Here is a 23,522-nt window from a genome sequence, read left to right as displayed (position 1 = left end):
TTAGGCAGACTTTGCGCTGTACAATACTGCTCTCCTATAGGAATCATGGATTCCTAGCAAATTGTCCCCGACCTATTTGTAATTACCACTTATCAAATGGACGAAATGCATCTGGGCGTGATTGATAGCGTATAGTACAGATGCAACTAAATCAAGAGATAAGCTCAAAAAGTAGTTTATAAGAGAAGAATTACCAAGCTCTAGGAGATACTTTAAAATATTGATCTTTTTTCCTTTCGTATAAGAAAATGGTTTTGAATAGGATGATGGATCATGCCAAGAGGCCCTCGACGGAAAGGGTAAGCTTGGAGGCTATTTTAACAAAATAAATGGAACTAAGAAAATATTTGGTCTTCAGAAATCAGGACAAGAAAAGAGAAAAGCAAACCATGGCAAAGCCAGTGGGATCTGTCGTTGCCTGATTGATTTGCCATTGTTTTGTCTAATGTTTTTGTAAAGCTTTATGTAGGAAAGTGCCCCCTTTTTTCATGGTCACCCCCACTTTTTGCTACTGGTATTGATGTTTTTCGACTGATAAGCCCTTATGCAACCTGTTAGCCCTAAACCTCCTTGTCGACAGTGCAAAGGCCAAATCAATAAAACTCTATACCTGTTTTGTCGACTTAAAAGCGGCGTTTGACACAGTCCCAAGGGAGACCCTGTGGAAAAAGATGGATAGTTGGGGGCATACCATCGAAGCTGTTGCAGGCCATCATTGACTTATACACATCGACCTGGGTCAAGATCAAAATAGGCAATGGTGACAGAACAACAGAAAAAATCCCCACCCGAAATGGCCTCAAGCAGGGATGTGTCTTGGCCCCTACCCTCTTTAATATCTTCACCGCGGATCTGGACAAGAGCATTGCGGAGATTGAAAGTGACCCCCCCAAGCTAGCTCAGCACAAAATAAGGAGTATGCAGTACGCCGATGACATCGTTCTTTGCAGCCAGACCCCCTTGGGACTACAACGCTCCATCACAAGGCTGCACGAATTTACCCGTACGCACGGGCTGCAACTCAATTACAAAAAAACTAAAATCGTCTGCTTTGCACCACGGCCAGGGCGGCAAAAATTCAAATGGCACATTGAGGGAAATATGATTGAACAAAGCCCCTCTTACAAGTACCTGGGAGTACTGGTCGTCGCAAGATGGACATTAAAAGACCAACGACTGCACAGAAAAGCTCAGGCCAATAAATTACGCTTTGCTTTAAATCTACTAAAAACAAAACTGAATTGTCCTTCCAATTCACATCTGTTGAAGGTGATCGCAGCAAAATTTTTGCCATCGATCACGTACGGCTCAGAATTATTCAGAGGCAAAGACGCAAACTTTCTGAATCTCCAACAGTCAGTGCTGTTCAAACACATCTTTCAAATTCCGAAGCTCGCCTCACAAGCGCAAGTACGCCTTGAATTTGGGCTATTAAATCAGCACCAAGCCAGACAAGGGGCAATACTAAAAATGTGCTGGAAATTAAGAGCAGCGCAAGAGGACACGCTGATGGGTCTCTGCTGGACTGAAATAAATAAACAAACAAAAGGAAAAGACGCGTGGAAAGCAAAACTTGAAGAAGGTCTGTCAAATCTTAATATGCAAGAGGCATGGAACACCGGTCACACCTTTGCGACCTTCAAAAAAGCAGCCAATGGTGCGGCAGAACTAGAATCTTGGATCGCCGACAAAGCTGCACTAGCAAAGAAAAAACACGGCTGGATGGTACTTGCAACATATGAGAGGTGTGTCCCGCAACCTTACTTAGTTAACCACATAACACCATCTACACAACAGATGCTCCTACGAGTACGGCTGGGAACTTACATCTCAAAAGACCAGACCCCTGCATGGAAGCAAACGTGGCCAACATCACTCTGCAGACTCTGTGGTCATGCAGAAGAAACTTTGCTTCATCTTCTGTGCATTTGCCCAACCCTCACAAACCTGAGATGATACTATCTCTTGCATATATTTCGCTCATTCCAAGTCAGAACATGTCGGCCGGCAGTCATGCTAGCACTGAACAGCCAGCAGCTGCAGGCAGCCTGTAGGGCCACCAGATTTCTTCAGAAGGCAAGCCTCCTAATAATGCAAACGGAAAAAATGGCGAATAATGGTACCAAATTAAAGGACTAAAGATTACAAAAGACTCTGATTTCAGCAAATGTCAAATTGCTTTATTTATTTTTTTCTTCAGTCTTCCCTTTTAAAACAAAGAGTAAATGTAGGTTTTCATTTATCTTTCATTCTAATGATTTTATGTAATATTCTCTTTGCAAATTTTGTAAAGGTTTTAATTAACCACATACAATAAAATATTTTACTTACTCCCTGGGTCCCTGCTAACCAGCCAGTGTCAGTGCTGTTTCCTTAATACAAGGTAAAATGGTCTAATTGTGATACAATTGGCACTCACTTTAACACCCCTGTATGTCCCTAGTAAATCGTACTCCTGGTACCTAAGGCATGGGTACTAAAGAGTCCCTAAGGACTGCAGCATGTATTACGCCACCCTAAGGGACCCCCATACAGATTGCATGCAAACTGCCATTGCATGGTGCAAACCATATGTGGAAACACAACATGGCACACTCATGCCATTCCAAAGTCACTACATATAATATATGTATGTTGCCCCTAAGGCAGGTTGCATTATAATTCATGTGAGGACATATTTGCATGAGCAGATATACCCCTGTGCTGTCTAGTCCAATTGCTAGATAGTATAAGTGAACAGGGAAGACATCTTAAGTATATGTACTGGGCACTGGTCATTTCGAGTTCCTCATCTACATGATGCCTTTACTGAAACATATGGTATTTGGTATCAAACATCTTATCTTAATGAATCTGATCTGTACTGTTGCCAGCACTAGATGTATTATGTCATTCACCCAGAGGGCACCTTAGAGGCGCCCCTCCAAAAACCTAACAGTATCTAGTGTACTGGCTGATTGGTATCGTCCAACCTGCAGCCACGGACAAGTTTCTGCCCCACTGCAGGTGAGAGCCTGTGCATTCTGAGGCCAGAAACAAAACAGTGCCTGCTCCGGACGAAAGTGTTCATACCTCCTCCAGCAGGATGGTTAGTGATTTAGCATAACATGGGCAGGGGCTTCAAATCCTCTGCTGCCTTTGATACGTGACTCAGCTTGCCCCAGACCTGGGAGATGCACCCTCTATGTAACACAACAAGAAGCTACCCTTACTTAGTGTCTGATTCTTATTAAAAGTTAAGGCACATTTTGTCGATGATCAAGGTGGTGCTGGACATCTCAAAACGATGTATGGACTGACCTCACACACCCTCTACACTGAAGCCCATTTGGCACCAGGGCAGGTGGGCAATTAGCTATGCACCTCCAGGCGAGTCACACCCCTAAGGTGGGATGCCTGATGTGCTCCATGGAAGAGGGGTTCCTCCAACTTGTTTTTGGTGGAATTAGGAACTCTTGGATAGGGTTATGCCCACTCTCCACAGGAAGTGTTCATTTAGGGGATGTAGTGACCCCAGGGATAAGTAGACCATTGGCTACTACCCTTCACTTCCCTTATTACCCCTAAATGTAGTATTTAGGTGGCCCCCGGACACCAGGAAGGCAGATTAGTCTGCCTCAAGAGAAAGGACAAAAAAGAGGCGATGACGTGAGAACTGTCGACCACATCTACTTTGGTGCAAAACCCTGCCTAACTGCTCCTTTCCTGACAATCACCAACAACGACTCGTCCAAAAGTGGAACAGCCTCCCCAAACCCTTGGATAACTGCCCAGCACATCCTTGACACCGCAGCATCTCCCTTAGAGTGGAGGAGCCATTTCCCTGCACCAGCAGTCACCGACTGTAGCTGCCCAGTACAGCCTTCCGTCGACCCCGGGTCCCACCGAGGGAACAGCACCCCGGCAAAAGATCTTTGTGTTCCAGGAGGTCAGATCTGTCTCCTTGCCAAGTTTGGAGATGCCAGGAGCTGCTCTGCAACAATTCCCGAGGCACCGGAGCCAGTTGCAAGAACCAGTTCCACACCGATAGTGGCCCTGCATTGTTTCCCCCCTCCCCCCTCTTTTGCAGGTACACCAAGAACTGTAGGAGCCTCTAACTCACCGACCCACCGGACAAAGCACCTCTGCATCTGAACACCCAAGCCTGGGCTCACGTAAACTGACAGTGTCACTGTGGTCATGAGATCCTCAAAAGCCAAGCCTCCCCTTGGGTTCTGCTGGACTGTTCCCATGCCCTCTCATACAGCCTTTTCTTCTAGGTACATTTCCCCATTGACTTTAGTGTGCAGCGTTCGAGGCTACCACTGCGTAAAGCACCTCAGCACCCAGACACCCAGTGCAGGTAAACTTGAGCTGTTGGTGCTTTCTTGGGCCTTTGCCCCTACCTATCTTAAGTCCAGAAGAACAGTTCTCTAAGTAGTCTTTAAATGTACCTATGCAGTGAATGTTTCTCCCATAGGATAACATTACCACTTTGGAGGCTAATGCCTCAAATATCATTTTCGACCGGTTTTACAGTAATATGTGAGGTCATAAGCAGTTTATTGCGGGGGCGTAAGTTATAGTTAGCTCAGGTAACTAAGTGCTGAATTTCTATGGTTTTGTGCTTGTAAAACTCAGCCTAACGATAACGTCCCAGCAGCCTTCAAATTGTTTAGTGAATTTCTAAGGCTTTTTAAAATTCTATTACCTAACTATAACGTGCCTGTAGTCTTTGTTTTTTTAAAGTGAATTGCTAAGGTTTTTTAAAATTGTATTTCCTAACTATAATATTCATGCAACCATCCACACTCTCTGTTCTACATAGATATGTGGTCATGCCCACTTTCCGTTCTACAATGATATGTGGCCATCCCCACTCACTGTTCTACATACATATGTGGTCATCACTGCTCTGTTGTACATACATATGTGGTCATCCCTACTCACTGTTCTACATTTGTGACCAGTCCCAAACATATATACATACATATATGTGACCATACCCAGAGCACATGTCTGCCTTCCCAGACTGTGTATCCTTACACATGCTTGGTGGAGAGGCCTTCCCCTGGAAAGAAACAGATTACATCTTCATGACATTCAAAGCCCAAGCAACAAGTTTAAAGTAAGTAATCATTCCATTTGTTACAAGCTCTTAAATTGGAGGAATTAAAAGAATAAACTCTAGTTTGTGCACTTGCACCAGAAGAACTAATGAAAAGACATGGAAAAGTCTTCTCGAGAGATGATTAAATCTCATAAATGATGAGCGGTACCCAAACTCAGGATGCAGCAGTGAGTGGAATGCTGACTGCTGGTGATATCCTGTTCAAGATTTCAACTCCGACAAGGCCAGCTGAACCAACTGAACCATTAAACCCGATCATAATAACACGTGGTATTTACAGCACTTAGATACTGCCAAATTGCGGTACGAAACGAAACGTTATCTATAAAAAAACATTTGTTACATCACAAAGTAGGAAACATTGTATAGTGATATGTTTGCACCCAGGCACCTTCCTGTCTTGTCAACACACAGAACTTGTACAGTTAGGCCACCAGGCCAATGGTTTACCGCCTCAGAATTCTTCTCAAACAGTTTGTGTGGAGTTGTCTGGCTGCAGTTTATCAGTAGGTACAATGCTTAAACTACTGCACGCAGGTGGGTCATAACTGCAGGACATAACTATGACCATTCTCAAATCGACTGAGGTCAACAACTTTGGGGCTTCCTGTCTTTTGGCGTGCATCTGTCCCTGCCTTTGAGGCTGTGTGGGAGAGGGTGCTTGCCAGTTTCTTGCCCCTCCATCATTTTCCTACGGGCCTCCTCCTGGTTATGGCTGGGGGTGCACTTGACCTCCCCCCACTCATTATGAATGCTAAATTTGGTGTGATTCCATTATTTTTCTTATTTTGAATATGTTTTATTAGCATTTATATTTTTACAGTTATTCATACGATCGGGTACAAAATTATTCATACAGAATTCTCCTTGGTTTGGGGTACATTTTCATGATAGGGCTTATTTTCCAGTCTGTATTGTGCATATCATACATTTTCTGACTTTATCATTTTACATTCGTATTCATTCACCTTTTTCAGTCCCCACCAAGTATTCTACTTTCCCGCGGGGCTTATGACCTCTGATTTGTGTAGCTATCACTTTTACTCAGGGGAGTTTACCCCCTGTTAATATTTTCGAAAGGATTTCTGGCGGTGGGGGGTGGGGGGGACGGTAGTATTCCAAAGTGTTTAACACCTTACACAACATGTTTTGATAAAGCCAAACCAAAGTTAGCATTAACCGCGAGGATTATAATGCACTTAAGAGTATGTGGTATGGCTATATCATAGAACAGCTATAAGGAGATGGTTCCAAAAGCTGCAGAGGGGCTCAGCTCATGCTAGGGCACCCTCTCACATAAAACCAAGCACTCTGCCTCCAGGATTGTTGAGGCCTACCATAGGAGTTACTTATAGGTGCATATGTGTCTATATATATATATATGGGTAGGTATAGGTATACTATATCTAAGTAAGGGGTGATTACACCACCTTACCCAAGCTGAGTGATCAGCCTGTGATGTCAGTTTGGATGGCCAGCCAGAGGTGGCAAAATACATGCTGCAGCCCCTGGTAGGCCTTGGATGCACCTATGCCCTGGGTACCTATGGTACACTATACAGGGGCTCCGAAAGGTGACCCAATACCCAATCAGGTATGTACCTAAAGTACATGGTATCAATTTAGAGAGAGAACAGCTGGGCTGTGGGTCTGATCAGCAGGCCTACAGCCACACTAAAGTCGAAAAGCCAGAAAAACACAGCAAAAAGTGGGGGTGACCATAGGATGCAGACCCTACTCTCCTACACCTCCCATTCCAATGATCCCGAGGCTTCTCAGGAAGATCAAGGTGGTACCATGCAAGATGATCTTGATAGCCCCTGCTTGGCCGAGACAGTTCTGGTTCACGGAACTCCATCTTCTGTCGCTCGTCCCTCCTCTTCCTTTGCGGACGATTCCGGATCTTCTCACGATGTCCCACGGACAGATTTGGCATCCGGATCCAGATTCATTACACCTGACTGCATGGCTCCTGAGCAGCGAGAATTCATGAACCTTCCCATCTCAAATGAAATAAGAGGAGTTCTCTCCCAGGCTAGAGCTCCTTCCACGGATAGGACTTACCGTTTAAAATGGAAGAGATTTTGCATTTGGTGCAGGAAGGAAGGTATTGACCCTTTCTCTTCTCAGCCTCATCAGCTCCTTCCTTATCTCTTTGTCTTTGGCTAAGACAGGACTAGCTCATTCCTCCATAAAAGTTCACTTGGCAGCGATTTCTCGATACAGACGCTCTGCATCTGGACCTTCTCTCTGTTCGTCAAGAATATTTGAACAGTTTCTCAAAGGATTGTTCCAAGTCTATCCCCTAGTGAGGCCTCCGCCTCCTACTTGGCAGCTAAATTTGGTTCTCCCACAGCTCATGAAGGACCTCCTTGAACCAATACATCGGACGGAGATTACATATTTTTTTCATGGAAATTGGTCCTCCTTCTTGCCCTCACATCGGCGAGACGCATTGGGGAGTTGCAGTCTCTCACTATTCAGGAACCGTTTCTCCAGTTCAAGAGGAATACAGTAATCTTAAGGACTAATCCGAGGTTCATACCTAAGGTGCCTTCGGACTTTCACCTGAATGAACTAGTGATTCTCAAATCTTTCTTTCCTCACCCTTCCACACCAGCGGTGAGGTCACTGCATTCTCTGGACGTACAACGGTGCTTGAAAATGTATTTGATCGCACCAAGGAATTTCGTAAATCTTCACAATTATTCATTGCTTTTGGTGGTCCTCGCAAGGGCCTCCCACTTTCGAAACAAAGTATTGCGAGATGGATTTCCAGTGCCATTCTCTATTGCCATTCGACATCGGGTAAGCGGCTGACCAGCAGGATTAGAGCACATTCCACAACATCTTTGGCTTCGTCGACAGCTCTCCTCGCGGGAGTGCACATCAGAGACATTTGCAGGGCTGCGACTTGGAGCAGCGTGCACACCTTTACGAAGCATTACTGTTCGGAATCCTTGACGAAGGAGGACATAGCTGTGGGCCAGGCAGTCCTGAGGAACCTCTTCCACTGATTGGTGAGCTTTCCTTACTATCCCTCCTTCCTTTTCTGCACATTTTGTATCTAATGTGAGTAATGATGGCTATTGCAATGTCTATTTACTTATTCTCTTATGGAAGTATGCATACTGAGATATGTATATATATTTATGCCACAAAATGTGCTTTATTGCTTACTGCTAGGTACTCTGATACAAAAGTATGGGAATCTATGAAAGTTCCAATACTGGGGCAAGAAAACAAGTTACTTACCTGTAACTTTCGTTCCCCAGTATTGGTAACTTTCGTAGATTCCCATGCACCCACCCTCCTCCCCGAGGAAAGCTCAGCCTTCAGCAGATGTGGTTACTATTACACAACGGCTACGAAAATCTGAGGCTCTGAGGTTCCTTCAGGAGGGTTCTATGGGGTGAGGCTCATGCTTAGTTTGGTCTCTTTTACCAAAAGAGGCGGATATGCTACAAAAGGGAATGAGACCTAGGCCTTTCTTCTTTCTCTTTTGTACCTACTGCTATGTTATTTTTATTACCGAGACTCCCATTCCGACGACGGGGAATGATACAAAAGCATGGGAATCTATGAAAGTTACCAATACTGGGGAGCCAAAGTTACAGGTAAGTAACTTGTTTTCTTCCAGTCTAACACCATTACAGACGGATTGTTCTCATCACTCATAAGAAAGTTTTCCCCCCTCTTTAAGAGTTAATGTTGCTGTTCCCCCAATAATGTGCTGCATATCTAAATACTTTTACGGTCCCAGAGGCAAGAACAATCGCATTGTAAATGCTTGTTTACTTAGATTGTATACTGTTATTAGTAGAAACTTTTTAATACTCTGTAGTGGATTTCACATGAGAGGTTTGCTGCCTGCAAACATTGTGGTGCAGGGTAAACTCTCTCCATAGAGGGAAAACTGTTTACAGTAACCACTTCTCTACTCATGTCAACTTAATTTCTCAATGTAGTTTTGGTGACTATCAGAGATTTGATGCAGCTAAAAGCTGCCCATAGTAGGGCATTCGTTTTGGAACAGACGTTCAGTATTTTTAGGAACTTGGCTTCCTCTGAACAGTTGTGTACAGATTGAACATCGTACGGAATGAGGGTTTGCCATATATCTGTGGTTACTTGTTAATGTGAACTTTGCTACCTGTGAAGTGTAGGGTACAGGGTCAATGTGACACATAATCCATTTTTTCTACATCTAAGGGAGTTGTTTCTGCATTAATAATGCTTCATATTCTTCTGAGCTATTTTGTACTTACTTTCAAAGTTCTAATGCTATACAAGTTTATAGGTCCAGGGAAGACATGGCTTGGCAGTTCGGGCTGGACTGTTCCCATGAGGCACAGGGTCAGACTGATTTGCATATGGCCATGTCTGAACTGGGGTGGCTGAGTGAGCTAAAGAATGGTGATGGATTAAACCAGATCAGTTGACTGGGGGTGAGTGTTTGATTTGCTCAAATGCTCCGTCCATCATCCCCTTTTGTATCGCTTCATACCAGTTGAAGCAATGTGTACAAAAGAAGCTTTGTTGTGATTAGTGATGCTATTCGAGATGTCATAAATGATGTCAAAGAACTTATTATGAGTGATATAATATGCGAGGTCCTAAGCACTGCATGGTGTGCACGTTATAAATAGCTCTGCTTTTTTTTTTGTTCAAAACATGAATGTTGTCACTGACAAATTCAACTAACTATAACATTAATTTAACCTTTGTGCTTTTCAGTGAATTTTTAGTTTTTTTTAATGGAAAGTAATATTTGATTGCCATATTTAAAGCTAGTACCCCACGTCCCGCCACGCACAAGTGGAGTTTTTTTGTTTTGTTTTTTAATGGGTAGAAGGGGGCCAGGCTGCCTCCTCCCGAGTCTTATTAGGTCCTGGCGACCCCATCCCCCGGGGCCACTACTACATTTAAAGGGCAGAGTGGCCACGGTGCAACCCTTTACAAGCCTGGTTGAGCCATGTGGACCCTGTCCCCCAGGGCCACTTATTTCGGTAAAGGGGAGAGGGGCTGTGTCCCAGTCTGCAATGGCATACTAGGTGATGGGTTCTTCTTTTGCCGCACCCTGGGTGGCACACCCAGAGCTGCACTTCCTAGGGTGACTCTAACTTAAATGCCCTGTGTACCATATTCTAGGGACCTTTAGGTAAGTTAGCCTATGCCAATTGGGTATAGCCAATGTCACATACATGTTTTGGGGTCAGGGCACTGGCACCGAGGTCTGGTTAGCAGGCCTTTGTGCACTCTCAGGGTCGAAAAACCTACAGCATCAGTCCAAAAACTTGGGGGCTGAGCTTTCAAAAAGAGTTATTTCCCGTACAAAGCTCCACATGAGGCCTGTTCAGCAGGATCTCGACTTGCAATGGAAGCAAGTCGAAGATCTTGGGAAGATACCGTACAAGTAACAAGAAGGCTTAAACTTCCATTGCTGTGATGGATGCTTCTGACAAAATGGAACGAAGGACTGACTTTGCTACTTATGTCAAACAGGATGATACCTACAGCAGATGCATCCATAGATAGATCGGGAGCGCACTTGCAGGAACTCTCAACCAGAGACTGATGGTTGGATAGGGAAAAGACACTTCACATAAATGTGATGAAACTGCTCTCCATATGTCTAGGCCTGCAAACCTTCCTTTCTTGTCAGAATGGACAACACCATTATAGCTAAGCAAGGAGGAGCACAATAACGATCCCTTTCAAAAGAGGCTCAATAGCTTTGGATTGGGCCATTTCTCACAAGATCGACATCTCTGTGGAACACTTACCAGGTTGCCAAACGATCAGGCAGATGCACTCAATCGGCAAATGCCAGATTGTCATGAGCGGGAACTAGAACAGAAGCAGGTGGATTACATTTTCAATCAAAGGGGTCACCCAACAATCAACCTGTTTGCCACTCTGAACAACAGGAAATTTCCGTTCTTCACAAGCAGGTTCTGCCATCCATGGGAACTGCTCTTTCGATCAGTTGGCCAAAGACATTTGCCTACGCCTTTCCTCCTTTTCCGCAGGTTGCTGAGGAAGGTGAAGATAGACCATTGCACTCTGATCCTCATTGCTCTAGCGTGGCCATGCCAATATTTGTGCAGCACATTGCTCTGGTTATCAATACGTTTAGCAATTCCTCTGAAAGTTCATCCCAGAATTCTTTCCAGACATCACAGCGAAATTCTCCATCACAATCCCAAGTCCCTGAACTTGACAGCATGCTACCTGACCACCAAAAGTTTGGCTATTTGGATCTGTTGCAAGAATGTAGAAATATTGCTGCGCAGGCTTCAGCTCCAGAAAACACAAGGACCTACAACGCCAAGTGGAAGCATTTCTGAATATGGTGCAGGAATAATAGTGATCATCCACTGAGAATAAAACCTCATCAAATCCTGCCATATCTGAGTCTAGCGAACAGTGGAATTCAATATTCTTCAGTCAGGATCTATGTGGCTGCAATTTTGAGATTTAAGAGGGCTCCGCGGTTGGCCACTTCTCTCTTCTCCTAAAGAATCATAAAACAATGAATGAAATGGCACTTTAAAGCATTTCCACCTCTTCATGATCCACCAGTTCCTTGGGAACAAAGTAGTGCACTCAGTCAATTGATGCTGCCTCCATTTAAACCAATACATAAGGCACATTTCAAATGTATCTCATGAAAAACAGCACTTCTTCTGGCTTTGACATCTGCAAGGAGAGTGGGAGTGATTCAGGTGTTCACCATCAATGAACCTTTCCTTTGGTTCACAAAGGACAAAGTGATTTTGAGAACTAACCCCAAGTTTATATCTAAAGTTCCTTCTGACTTATACTTGAATAAATCTTTCATTCCTCAATTTTTCTTCCCAAATCCATCTATATCTGCAGCACGATCGTACATTCTTTAGACCTGCGTAGATGCCTCTGGTTCTACTTAGATAGGGCGAAGGGCATATGCACATCAGACAAGGTGTTTGTGTCTTTTGAACACCCAAAGGCAGGTCATCTCCCGTCCAAGCAAGGGGTAGCTTGTTGGCCCTCAACCTGTATTTCCATCTGTTATGCCAAGGCCAAGCGCCCACTCCAGGTGTAAGTAAGAGCTCATTTCACCAGGAGCATTGGCATCAACTGCAGCACTTTATGCTGGAGTGTCCTTGAAAGGCATCTACAGTGCAGCCACCTGGAAGAGCTGGCACACGCTCACAAAGCTCTACTGCCTATACGTGGACGCAGAAGGTGACGCAGCAGTGGGACAGGCAGTCCTGAGAAACTGGTTTCGGTGAAGGTGAGCCTGCTTCCCGCTGTTGTTGTGTATTACAGTGTGTACTGTGGTTCATGGTGGGACAACAGCATTTTTAGTTTATGATTCTCCCCTTTCATCTTACCAGCACCCACCAGGTGGTCACTAAAGGGATGGTGGTGGTGGTAGCAGCACACTTTCGAGGATTCCATGCAGTCATCAGCCACCACCAGACTGCGTCAACCCACCTGTCATCTTTTCGGTTCACTATCAACGTGCCAAAGTCACCTTCATCGGTATGCCTTTTGGACATAGTTTTATGTTGTGCCTTTAAACTGGAAAAGAGAACTCAGGACATTCAAGCTGTGATTCTGATCCTTCAGCTTCAGTCCTGAATTTAAGTGAGGTCGACTCTGAAGCTGCTCGGATTGATTGCCTTTACATCCTTCTGGTCAAGCACTCCATAGGCATATGTGGGCTCTGCATTGTGAGCTGAAGTCTCAGTAGGCCCAACATCAAGGGACCTCTCAGACCTAGTCCAGATTTTGGAAGAGGCTGCAAAGGATTTGCAGTTGTGGCTCCTGCACAGCAATTGGGTCAGTGGCAGACCCCTCTCCCTACCACACCCAGAGCAGACAGTGGTGACCGATTTGCGTCACTCCTGGGTTGGAGTGGCCACTTGGGAGAGGTGGAGATCAGAGGCCTCTTGTTTCCAAAGAAGTCCTAGCTCCACATCAACCTTCTGGAGCTAAGGGAAATTCATTATGTGGTATTACAAAAAACATGGCGGGTGGGTCACGGACCCAGTGCCAGCAGGCCCTGCACTTATGGAAATGGCTGGACCATCAAGTCATTTTCCTGGGGGTGAACCACCTTGCAGGCTCCTTGAATACCAGCACAAACTCTGCCTTCCATGCCTAGTGAATCACAAATTGCAGTTGCACCAGGCAGTGGAACAAAGTCTCTTCTGCGAATAGGTAGAATCTTGGCTCGATCTATTCACCACTGGCTAGAACGGGCAGTGTCTGCAGTTCTGCGCAAGGAGTTTCCAAGGCACCTCTCACTTGTTCCACCTAGAGTGAACTCAGGACTTCTGTATGCCTTTCTGCACATACCACTCCTGGTCTGAGTTCTGACGAAGATCAGGTTTGACCGGGCCCAAGTTATCCTAGTGGCCCTGAATTGGGTATGGAGAGTGTGATATCCAGTGGTCCTGGATATGAGCATCTGTCCTCCAGTCCGGCTGCTGCTCTGGGAGAATCTGCTATTACAGCTACAAGGCAGGATTCAGCACCCTGGCCTTTGCAATCTCCACCATCATACTTGGAGATTGAGTGGGGGCACTTGAATACCTTCAGCCTTCCTCCGAAAGTGGTTGATATCATCTTGACAGGTGTCCCTCGATTAAAAACTGTATAACCTGTCATTGGGACAGATTTGTGGCTTGATGGGAAACGTGGCAAGTAGACCCTCTCCAGGCAAATTTATTTTATGTTTTGTTCTTGGTTTTGTTCCTCGCCCGGCAAGACTTTGCTCTGGACACAGTTAAATGGCATCCTTTGGCTCTGTAAGCCTTTTTGCAGTTGCCGGAACAGCCCTCATTGTTTAAACCAGCAGATGTGATGTGTTTTTGAGAGGCCTACAACAACACTTTCCTCCTTTTACCCTTTGTCATGCCTCAGTGAGAAATTAACTTGCTCCTCACATTTTTGATGTGTTCTTCATGTGAGCTGCTCTACAACTGTGCCTTGCAGCTTTTCACTCTCAAGACTATTCTCCTTGTCGCCATCACATCAGTGTCGTGTCTTGGTGAGCTTCAAGCTCTCTGTGTCAGCCTTCCATGCACTGCCTTTTCCCGGACAAACTGGTTCTGTGCACGCAAGCATCCTTCTTGATGCCATGATGACATCATGATGCCGTTCCATGCCGGTCAAACCGTCTCCCTTCCAGTGTTCTTTACTCCAAAAGAGCACTGAGCTTTTACACCAATCGTGCCAGAGAATACCGGGTGGACGATCAGCTCTTTGTAGAGTTTGCAATAGTAATAAAAGGCAAGGCAGTGCAGAAGAGGACAATATCCCACTGGATTGTGCTGTGTATTAAGATCTGCTTTACACTAGCATAAAAGGAGCCTTCCGAAGGACTGCACACTCATTTCACCAGGACCAAAGCTGCTGCCCCTTAGCTGGCCTGCTGAGTTGCTGTCCTGGATATCTGCAAGGCAGCTACATGGTCGTCAGTACTTAGCATTCACGAAGCACAACGGTCTCCCCAGGCATGTCCCCCGAGAGGGGCACTCTGCTCACTGGGTTCTTCACAACTTTTTGGTTTGATTCCTTTCACAGAACCCCCCACATTTTTGAAGCGGAACTGCATCATTACAGAGTCACTTGATGCTGCCTACTGGCCTATAGAGGTACTGCAGGAAAAGTTTCTAGATCCAGTCTGACGCCTGGGGAATATTCAAAAGATGAGGAATCTGAGGTTAGTTAGTCCCTACCAGAAAGAGAGCTACCAAAGGTAAGTAACATGTTCATTAAAGTGATTATAAAGCTGCTCATGAAGTTACTGTTCTCCAGCATCTTTCATATATTCATGTACTTAAACCATTCTCCTCCTCTCCTCCCCAGCAAGTTTAAATAGCAGTAAACAGTGTAAAAATGTCCATAGGCCTTAATAAGTGTTTTGTTCAGTAGCACATTCAGCTCATTTGACCTGAATACCACACAGTAAGGTGGAAGTTCTGAGCTCTCCTGCCCTATATAAAAGCCACCACAGCTTAGATTTAGTAGCACAAGTGTGAAGAGTACATCTAGCAGTGAGCCTTTTATTATTATTAATATTAATATTTAAATTTCTATTGCGTGACAGCTACCCACAAAGGGTTTCCCTGACCTGGAGATGCGCATGTGAATTTATGAAAGACACGAATGCTGGAGAACTGAAGTTAAAGGTAAGTAACTCATTTCTTCTCCACCATTGGATCGTTCATATATTCACATGTTTGAATTGGAATAGCCATCAGTACATAACCTTTGCATAGAGCGGGAAGCAGGCTCATCTTATTGTAACAGGCTGAATAGAGCTGTTTGTGCCACTGCTGAGTCAACTGCCGCATGCAGGACAGCCTTTTAAAGTGGCTGCACAGCCCATGTCCTGTTAAGATGCACCAGTATAGAGTGCAGCTGTAGTTGCCATGCTTCTGGTTGAGTGCATCCTCACTCTGTCTTGAGGCAGGCGTTTTGCTTTCTTGTAACAGAAGGTGATACAGGGAGACAGCAAGCTGTGTCATGCTTCACCATAGGGCTGCTAACACACCTCCGTTCAGACCAACGCAGGAGGTGGAGCTATAGGGAGCTGTCCTCGCTCCCCCGCCAGTTCCAGTCTAGATTTTAAATTAACTTGGTTCCTCATGGAGAGCAAGGGGCTTTCCCACATTTAACCTGAGCAGTTACTGAGGAGGGTGACTTTCCTTCACCCCTGGATCGGAAGGAGGTAGGATTAGTACACAAGGGATCATATTGTTGTGAGTCCTGATTAAAGCCGGGGTATTACATTTAGCCGGCTGAAACATGTCGCCCGGTTTGCACAGTGGAGGGGTTAGTGCCTCATTATAAGTTCCCCAGACTACCATCCACTGGTCCTGACGTGACCATTTTACTCTGGTCAGGGCACCCAATATTAAAACTATAATAGGGACTCCCGGGTACCAGTTTTAATCACTATATCTGTACTTTTCTTCACTTGTGATCCCATATCATTTTTCATTTTGTGTTGTATTGTCTTCCCCCTCCCTTTTGCTCCACCTCCTGCGTTGATCTGCACGGAGGTGTGTTAGCAGCCCTATGATGAAGCATGACACAGCTTGCTGTGTGTGAGGGTAGTTTTAACACTCCTGTGTGTTTCCCCCACATGTTCTAACAGCTAATATAATATTGAGTCCCTCTTTCAGTTTGTGTTTGAGATATTTGTGTAGGAGGTCGGAGTGGGGCGAATTCCTCTTACCCCTCATTCCTTTTGTGTGGCTAGATACAGGGAGACAGCCAACATGTGATACCTTGTGTGGACAACAGGTGGCCTCTTCTTGGATGGTTGAGTGAGAATAACATTTGATCTTAAGAACGTAAGCCCTTGGTTTTGTCCATGTTAAACCTGATAAACCTAAGGACATCCATCAAATACAAGAATCTCTCTACATTAGTCAAAACATTGGGTAAGAAAGCACTCATGATGGCAAGTTCATTCAAGTAAAAGTCTTTAGAGACTTGGCATCAATCTTGGGTTGGTTTGAATCACCACCTTGCCTTTGGTGAAGCAAAGGTATCCCTCCTGTTACATTGAATGCCTGTAATTGTCTGACTCTCCTGCTCACTCTCATCCCAACATGAAGTGGTTAGTAAAGAATTAAGTCAGCACTATTATCCTCTAGGTGGGTACCACCAACAACAGTGACTTCTTGCTCCTTGATGACAGGGCACTGCCCATAGACATCTCTGGTGAGGTGCCTGTCAATAGAACGGTTATCGATGTCACACCTTTTCTCATCAACAGGAGATCTTTAGTTTTCCATGACTTGGGAGACAAGTCTGACTGGAAGTCCGAAGCACTGGATGTGGATAAATTTTGTTGCACAAGTTCTTTTTCCCCCCTTTTTTAAGCACCTTCTTTGAGGATGCCCTTTTCTCATGGCTGAAGGAGGTGGCTGTGCGTGCTATTGCAGTAATTTATAGCTTGGGACGCTCCGTGAGCTTCATTTTTGCACCACCTTGGTGGAAGTGCTTGGTGTGGCACCTTTCACAGAATGTTCCCCAGAGAAAGGGGCATTCCCATTCCCTTTAGAAGTGGGACTTATGGTCCTTTCCTAGCAAGTGGGTGACCGCTTTTTACTGTCATTAAGTTTCTTTGCATTGAAAGTCTTACGAGCAATTTATGCATTTATCACGAGGATCGTCATTGTAAATCTTCCTGTGTCCACGGTTCAGGCAGGGCTTAAACGGAACTTCCCCCCCCCTTCTTAGCCATAACTCAAGTTGGTGACAAGTGGCAGTCATCCTAAGCCAGTACTGAGGTGACAATCCCAGAAATTCCAAAAACAGAACCTTGTTAGAGCTGAAGATGGAATTGGCTTAAATCCAGGGCAGACAAAGTCCAAGTTGAAAAAGTATTTAATCTAAGGCTAAACACAGGTTAGAGCTGTAATGATTTCCAGACTGGTTCTGCAGGAGCGTCAGGAATCCGGAGAATAATCCTCTTTTTTTTCGGAAAACAGGGAAACAAAACAAGGAAAGGTTGGGGAAGACAGGAGGTCTTGACTGTAGACTTCAGAGTGGACGCTTGGTGAAACACAGGCTGTAAAGGAAGGAGGATATTACCATCTACACTTGATAACAGTACAATGATTTGCACAACTCTAATATATAAAGAAGAACATCACCTACCACATCTAAACATCTGTACTGTTGGATAAGGTGAAAGGGTAGACGAAGGTGTTCTTGTTTCTGTGCACAATAAGACAACATAGAATCAAAACCCTATTCCACCCTGCTATTCGTGTGAAAAAGAAATAGTGTAGAATTCTCACTGTGCTAGCTTCTGGATACCACTGGAACATTCAATTCTCATCTCAGGGCTGGATACATGAATATGCGTCTTGCAGTATGTACAAGGCTAACTGCCACATAAGAATCACAATTAGTATCCAAGCTTATAACTCTATTGATATAGCGTAATGAAAAGCAGCGCAAGGCGCTGTTACCGTGTTTCCTGTAGATGAGGCTTGAAATCACACCACACTCTGGTCCACGCAAGTTCCCCAAAGGAATACCAAAATAAAGGGAAAATGGGTTGAGGAAATACACACAGGGAGTCAGCTGGATCAGTGCACTAAAATACTAGTGCTCGGTAGTGCCCGGCTGGATGGCGGGGAAATACCCGGCCACCGGGCGGAGCATCAAGACTGGTAGCGAGACTAGAGTTGCAGTGCCCGGCCGGATGGCGGAGACAAACCCGGCCATCGGGCGGAGCACCAGGGATGGGTGAGAGGAAGGAGCATCCGTGCCCGGCCGGACGGCGGGGAATAGACCCGGCCGTCGGGCGGAGCACGCAATGGGAGTTCTAATTAGACACAACAAACACGGATGTTAATAATCCGAGACGAGTGACAAATACAAAGAACATAACATAAGTAGACTGCAAAACGAGGAGGGACAGGGCGGCGCGGCGCGGCTAGCGAGGTATAGCGGGGGAAAGAAGCTACACGTAACCAGCCGCACGGAGGTGGAGGTCGGGAGCAAACGGGAAGGACGGAACAACAAGTAAACCGGAAGTCAGGCAAACGGAATCAGGACAGAAGTCAGGCTAGACGCAAGAACGCAAAGCGGCGTTCTGAAGATCAAGGCGTCTTATATACTGTCACGATTAAGGCTACAGTACGCCTGGTACGTCGGGGCATGACAAGAGCAGAGCCCTTATAGGAACTCCTTCAGACATGATGTGCAGTAGGATTCTGAGCTATGCTGAAAACCAGATGCTGTAGTAAAGCACATACCTTCTATTATTGACTGAATTTCAGGTTGTTTCAAATGAGCTGGATGGATTTCAAGCATGTGAATAAACGAAAGACGCCAACACCGGAGAATTGGAGTTACAGGTAAGTAACTAATTTCTTATTGACCTGCAGCAAGACAACTTTAATACTTCCACCTGCCTACCCCACCATCTGTAAACTCCTTCAGATACCACCACAGCACAGGTGTATAGAAGACAAAACAAAATCATCTTTAATATCTCCATTTCTTGAATCTTTATTGACTATAATTGTTGGGACTTTGTCAAAAGCTAAAGTAGTATACATTAATATAGGCAATACAGGCAATTTTCTAGTTTCTCTTTGGTGTAATAGTCTGCACACTCACCACTATTGTTTTTTTTCTTAGGCTTTAAAACAACAGTTAGCAGACTTACAGGAGGAGTTGAGGCGAAGAGAATCAAAGTGGTCAACTACACATGGTCGCCTAAGAAACCAGATAGAGACTTTAACAATAGAGAATGCAGAGCTGCGAGAAGAAATTAAGGTAATGGAAAGGTTTCGTCTAGAAGTCTGGAAGAAAGCAGAAGCAACTGAAGGCATCAAGAGGGGAGACAGTGGAATCATTCTGAAAAAAGCAGAATTTGTTGTAAGTTTGGCTTCTTTGCCCTTTGTGTTAACCTTTGCACTTTTAAAACATGTCCTTTTCATGCATGGTAGTTGCAGGCGAAACCAGACCTGTAATGCGGATATCATAGGTCATGTTTTATTTGTTGTTGTTGTTGTATGTAGCGCGAACTAGACCCGAAGGTATTGGAGCTTTACATTAGCAACATTTACGTTACGGCCGAACACATTCATTTTTGTTAGCCACAGGGGAAGAAGTGGTTTGCCCAGAATCACAGGATGTTGAGCGTCCCTTCCGAGACTTGAACCTTGTTCCTCTGCTTCGAGGTCAGCTGATCTAGCTATTAGACCACATCCTCTCCCCTATTACTAGTGCTCATTCTGATAATGTATGTTTACACTTGCATGGTGCCGTTAATTTTTTTTTCAAAATGAGGCATCATGGAGGCAATATGATGGTCTTATAAAGTTAACTTTTTCCAATTGGTCATCTTGTTTCCCAGAGGGAGCTAAAAGTTGACCTTTGCCTCTTCAATTAATTTAGGTTGATCCAACGTTTGACATTGAGGTTTTGACATACAAAATAGCTATGAAGTTGCTATTACTTAGAACGTCTCGTGAGCTCAAGCTTTCTCTTCACATATTCAATATTTAGCTTTCCATAAAGACAATGTGTTGCAGAAAACAATCCTCAATTTTATGTCTTGATCAAATGTCATCTTCATCAGAAAATCTCCCTTCTGGTTTTTCAACCAAACAGTCTTGTTTCTTGGATGAGAACACTGAATATAACTTGGATGGTTCTATGTCTTTTAAGTTTTTCTTGGAAAGAAAGACTACATTTGCAAGTCTAATTATACTCCTATCACTTGTGGTTGGCTTCAACAGGCTATAGTAAATACTTCTATTGGCATTTGGACATTCTTGTGTATACTGGAAGTTTAGGACACAAGAAGAGTTCAGCTACCTCCAGACACTTTATGGTTATCCTCCCACAGCCAAGATCACGTTAGTGGCTTTCCAAAGGAATTTATTTACTCATTGCAGCAAATTTGCTAGTCTTTATACCTGTTTTAAGCATTATTCAATGGGTGCATCTTTCTGCAAAGATGTAGAGTAAGGAAGAATCACAATTTCTGTAATACCTTTTTCATAGCACTCTCACAACTATTTCCATGCTAAACCTTTAATGTGCTTCCGCCATAGATGATGGACAAAACTTGAACGTTTGGTTGGAACAGTTGGTGAAGCATATGTAGCGAGAGACCAGTGCATAGGAAGGGGATGCTTGCACTGCATCCATTTACAATACCTTTAAAGTATCAATATACTTTGGAGCAGCTTTTTTCCCCAGACATTCTCACTTGTGAAGGAGGGAGAGCAAGAATGAACACCAAAATCAACCTGAAATGAATTGTTCCTGATTTCTTTACTCTTGTACTTGCATTTTAGAAGGCTTTATTTGCATGCATGGTGCATAAACATTTGAGGTTTTCTGGGCTTAATATCTCCTGATGCAGGCATTTTGCCTGCAAGACAAAAGATTCCAAGACATAAGTACAGCTGGTCCCGGTGGTAGGTGGTAACATCAGAGCTCAAAGAGCTTCCTTATTTGAATTACTGTATTTTTCTTTACAGTTTGTCAAAGATCTGCAGGTCTCATCTAATTTTTTATTTTTTATTTTCAGGAAACATGTATCTTCTTTATTTGATATTTCGTTTTTTTGTTTCTAAAACGATTTAGTTGACAAATGTCCTCCTGTGCCTTATATTAATGTGCCCTGGGACCTCACATTGGTGTTGGCTCATTTGATGCCCTCACAAGTTACCTCACAACATTCTTTTTTCCTGGTGTCTGTAACATCAGCCAGGAAGGTGAGTTACAAGCATTTATGACAGACTTGCTATACACTGCTTTCAAAGGATAAGGTGTCTACAAGTAAATTAATGTTTTCTTTGTAACCTGGCAATAAATTTCACTTACAACAATTTATTGAACTTCTGGCCTTCTTTCCATTTCTGCATTCATCTAACATGGAGCAGGGATGCACAAAATTGATTCAAGAGGGGAGCAGTCATTAAATTTCTAGGTCTGACAAGATCACGATGTGCAAACCATTTTTGGTAGCAAAAGTATGCTCCAAAAGTGACTGCTATGAAACAGACTTTTTCAAGATGGAATTTGTCATAAATGTGAAAGTGTTCTGATGCAATCAAGAGTATTCCACATGAAGGAATTATTGCATATGCCAGAGACAGAGTGGTCACTGATGCTTTCGTACAATGGGAGCATGTGAAGGGAATTTTGCAGGATGACCACATAGTCTGCTCGCTATAAATTTGTAAAACACTATTACCTTATTTGTGTTAACACATACCAAATGATTAGGTAGTACAGGAGAATATTTCAAATACAAATTTACAGACTGAATACTATCCACATGAAGGAAAAGTTGCTCAACTATGGTGATGTTGATGTATATGATATTCCATCTGTGGGCTCTTTACTGCTAATTCACCTACCTTCAGAGTTCTCACATCTTTTGATACTCACCGGGGGGAACCATTCTGTTAAATTAAAGAGAAGTATAAAGGGCCATGGTTTATGTACTACGAAGGGCGAAGGGAGCTTTAAATAGGCGTCCCTCCACTCAGCAGGAGCGCTAGACCGCTCGTGAGTGACACCCACCGAGAGTGAACACCACTCCAAGATGGCGCCCAAACAAAAATCCCACCCCAGGAACCGGACCCGCCTGAATAGCGGTGAGGAGCCGATTACAATGCAGGTAAGGGGGGTGAAAGCGTCCTGTTAAAACCAGGGGAAAAATAAAACTAAAAATAAAGCAAATGGATACCATGTTAGCTTAAAAACACCAATAGCGCTGTACTGAAAAGCGCGAAGCAGCGCGCAAATACCTTTTCGGGCCGTCCACCAGGCAGGTCGCCTTAAATAGGCGTCCCTCCACTCAGCAGGAGCGCTAGACCGCTCGTGAGTGACACCCACCGAGAGTAAACACCACTCCAAGATGGCGCCCAAACAAAAATCCCACCCCAGGAACCGGACCCGCCTGAATAGCGGTGAGGAGCCGATTACAATGCAGGAAAGGGGGGTGAAAGCGTCCTGTTAAAACCAGGGGGAAAATAAAACTAAAAATAAAGCAAATGGATACCAGGTTAGCTTAAAAACACCAATAGCGCTGTACTGAAAAGCGCGAAGCAGCGCGCAAATACCTTTTCGGGCAGTCCACCAGGCAGGTCGCCTTAAATAGGCGTCCCTCCACTCAGCAGGAGCGCTAGACCGCTCGTGAGTGACACCCACCGAGAGTGAACACCACTCCAAGTTGGCGCCCAAACAAAAATCCCACCCCAGGAACCGGACCCGCCTGAATAGCGGTGAGGAGCCGATTACAATGCAGGTAAGGGGGGTGAAAGCGTCCTGTTCAAACCAGGGGAAAAATAAAACTAAAAATAAAGCAAATGGATACCAGGTTAGCTTAAAAACACCAATAGCGCTGTACTGAAAAGCGCGAAGCAGCGAGCAAATACCTTTTCGGGCAGTCCACCAGGCAGGTCGCCTTAAATAGGCGTCCCTCCACTCAGCAGGAGCGCTAGACCGCTCGTGAGTGACACCCACCGAGAGGGAACACCACTCTAAGATGGCGCCCAAACAAAAATCCCACCCCAGGAACCGGACCCGCCTGAATAGCGGTGAGGAGCCGATTACAATGCAGGTAAGGGGGGTGAAAGCGTCCTGTTCAAACCAGGGGAAAAATAAAACTAAAAATAAAGCAAATGGATACCAGGTTAGCTTAAAAACACCAATAGCGCTGTACTGAAAAGCGCGAAGCAGCGAGCAAATACCTTTTCGGGCAGTCCACCAGGCAGGTCGCCTTAAATAGGTGTCCCTCCACTCAGCAGGAGCACTAGACTGCTCGTGAGTGACACCCACCGAGAGTGAACACCACTCCAAGATGGCGCCCAAACAAAAATCCCACCCCAGGAACCGGACCCGCCTGAATAGCGGTG

At 44.7% G+C, this 23,522-nt stretch overlaps 1 protein-coding gene across 2 annotated transcripts in view; it reads left to right on the top strand.

The window, feature by feature from the left end:
* CPAP (centrosome assembly and centriole elongation protein) overlaps positions 1–23,522 on the top strand; it is a 442,941-nt gene that overhangs the window by 167,863 nt on the left and 251,556 nt on the right. For both annotated transcript variants that reach the window (XM_078657064.1, XM_078657065.1), the window contains exon 10: positions 19,279–19,518. In XM_078657064.1, coding sequence (XP_078513190.1) covers positions 19,279–19,518 — 240 coding nt within the window. The remainder of the gene's footprint in view (positions 1–19,278; positions 19,519–23,522) is intronic.

Source organism: Lissotriton helveticus, chromosome 8 (assembly GCF_964261635.1).
Source record: "Lissotriton helveticus chromosome 8, aLisHel1.1, whole genome shotgun sequence".
Classification (NCBI taxonomy): domain Eukaryota; kingdom Metazoa; phylum Chordata; class Amphibia; order Caudata; family Salamandridae; genus Lissotriton; species Lissotriton helveticus.
The sequence above is the reverse complement of the archived record's forward strand: the minus strand, read 5'-3'. Positions and strand labels throughout refer to the sequence as shown.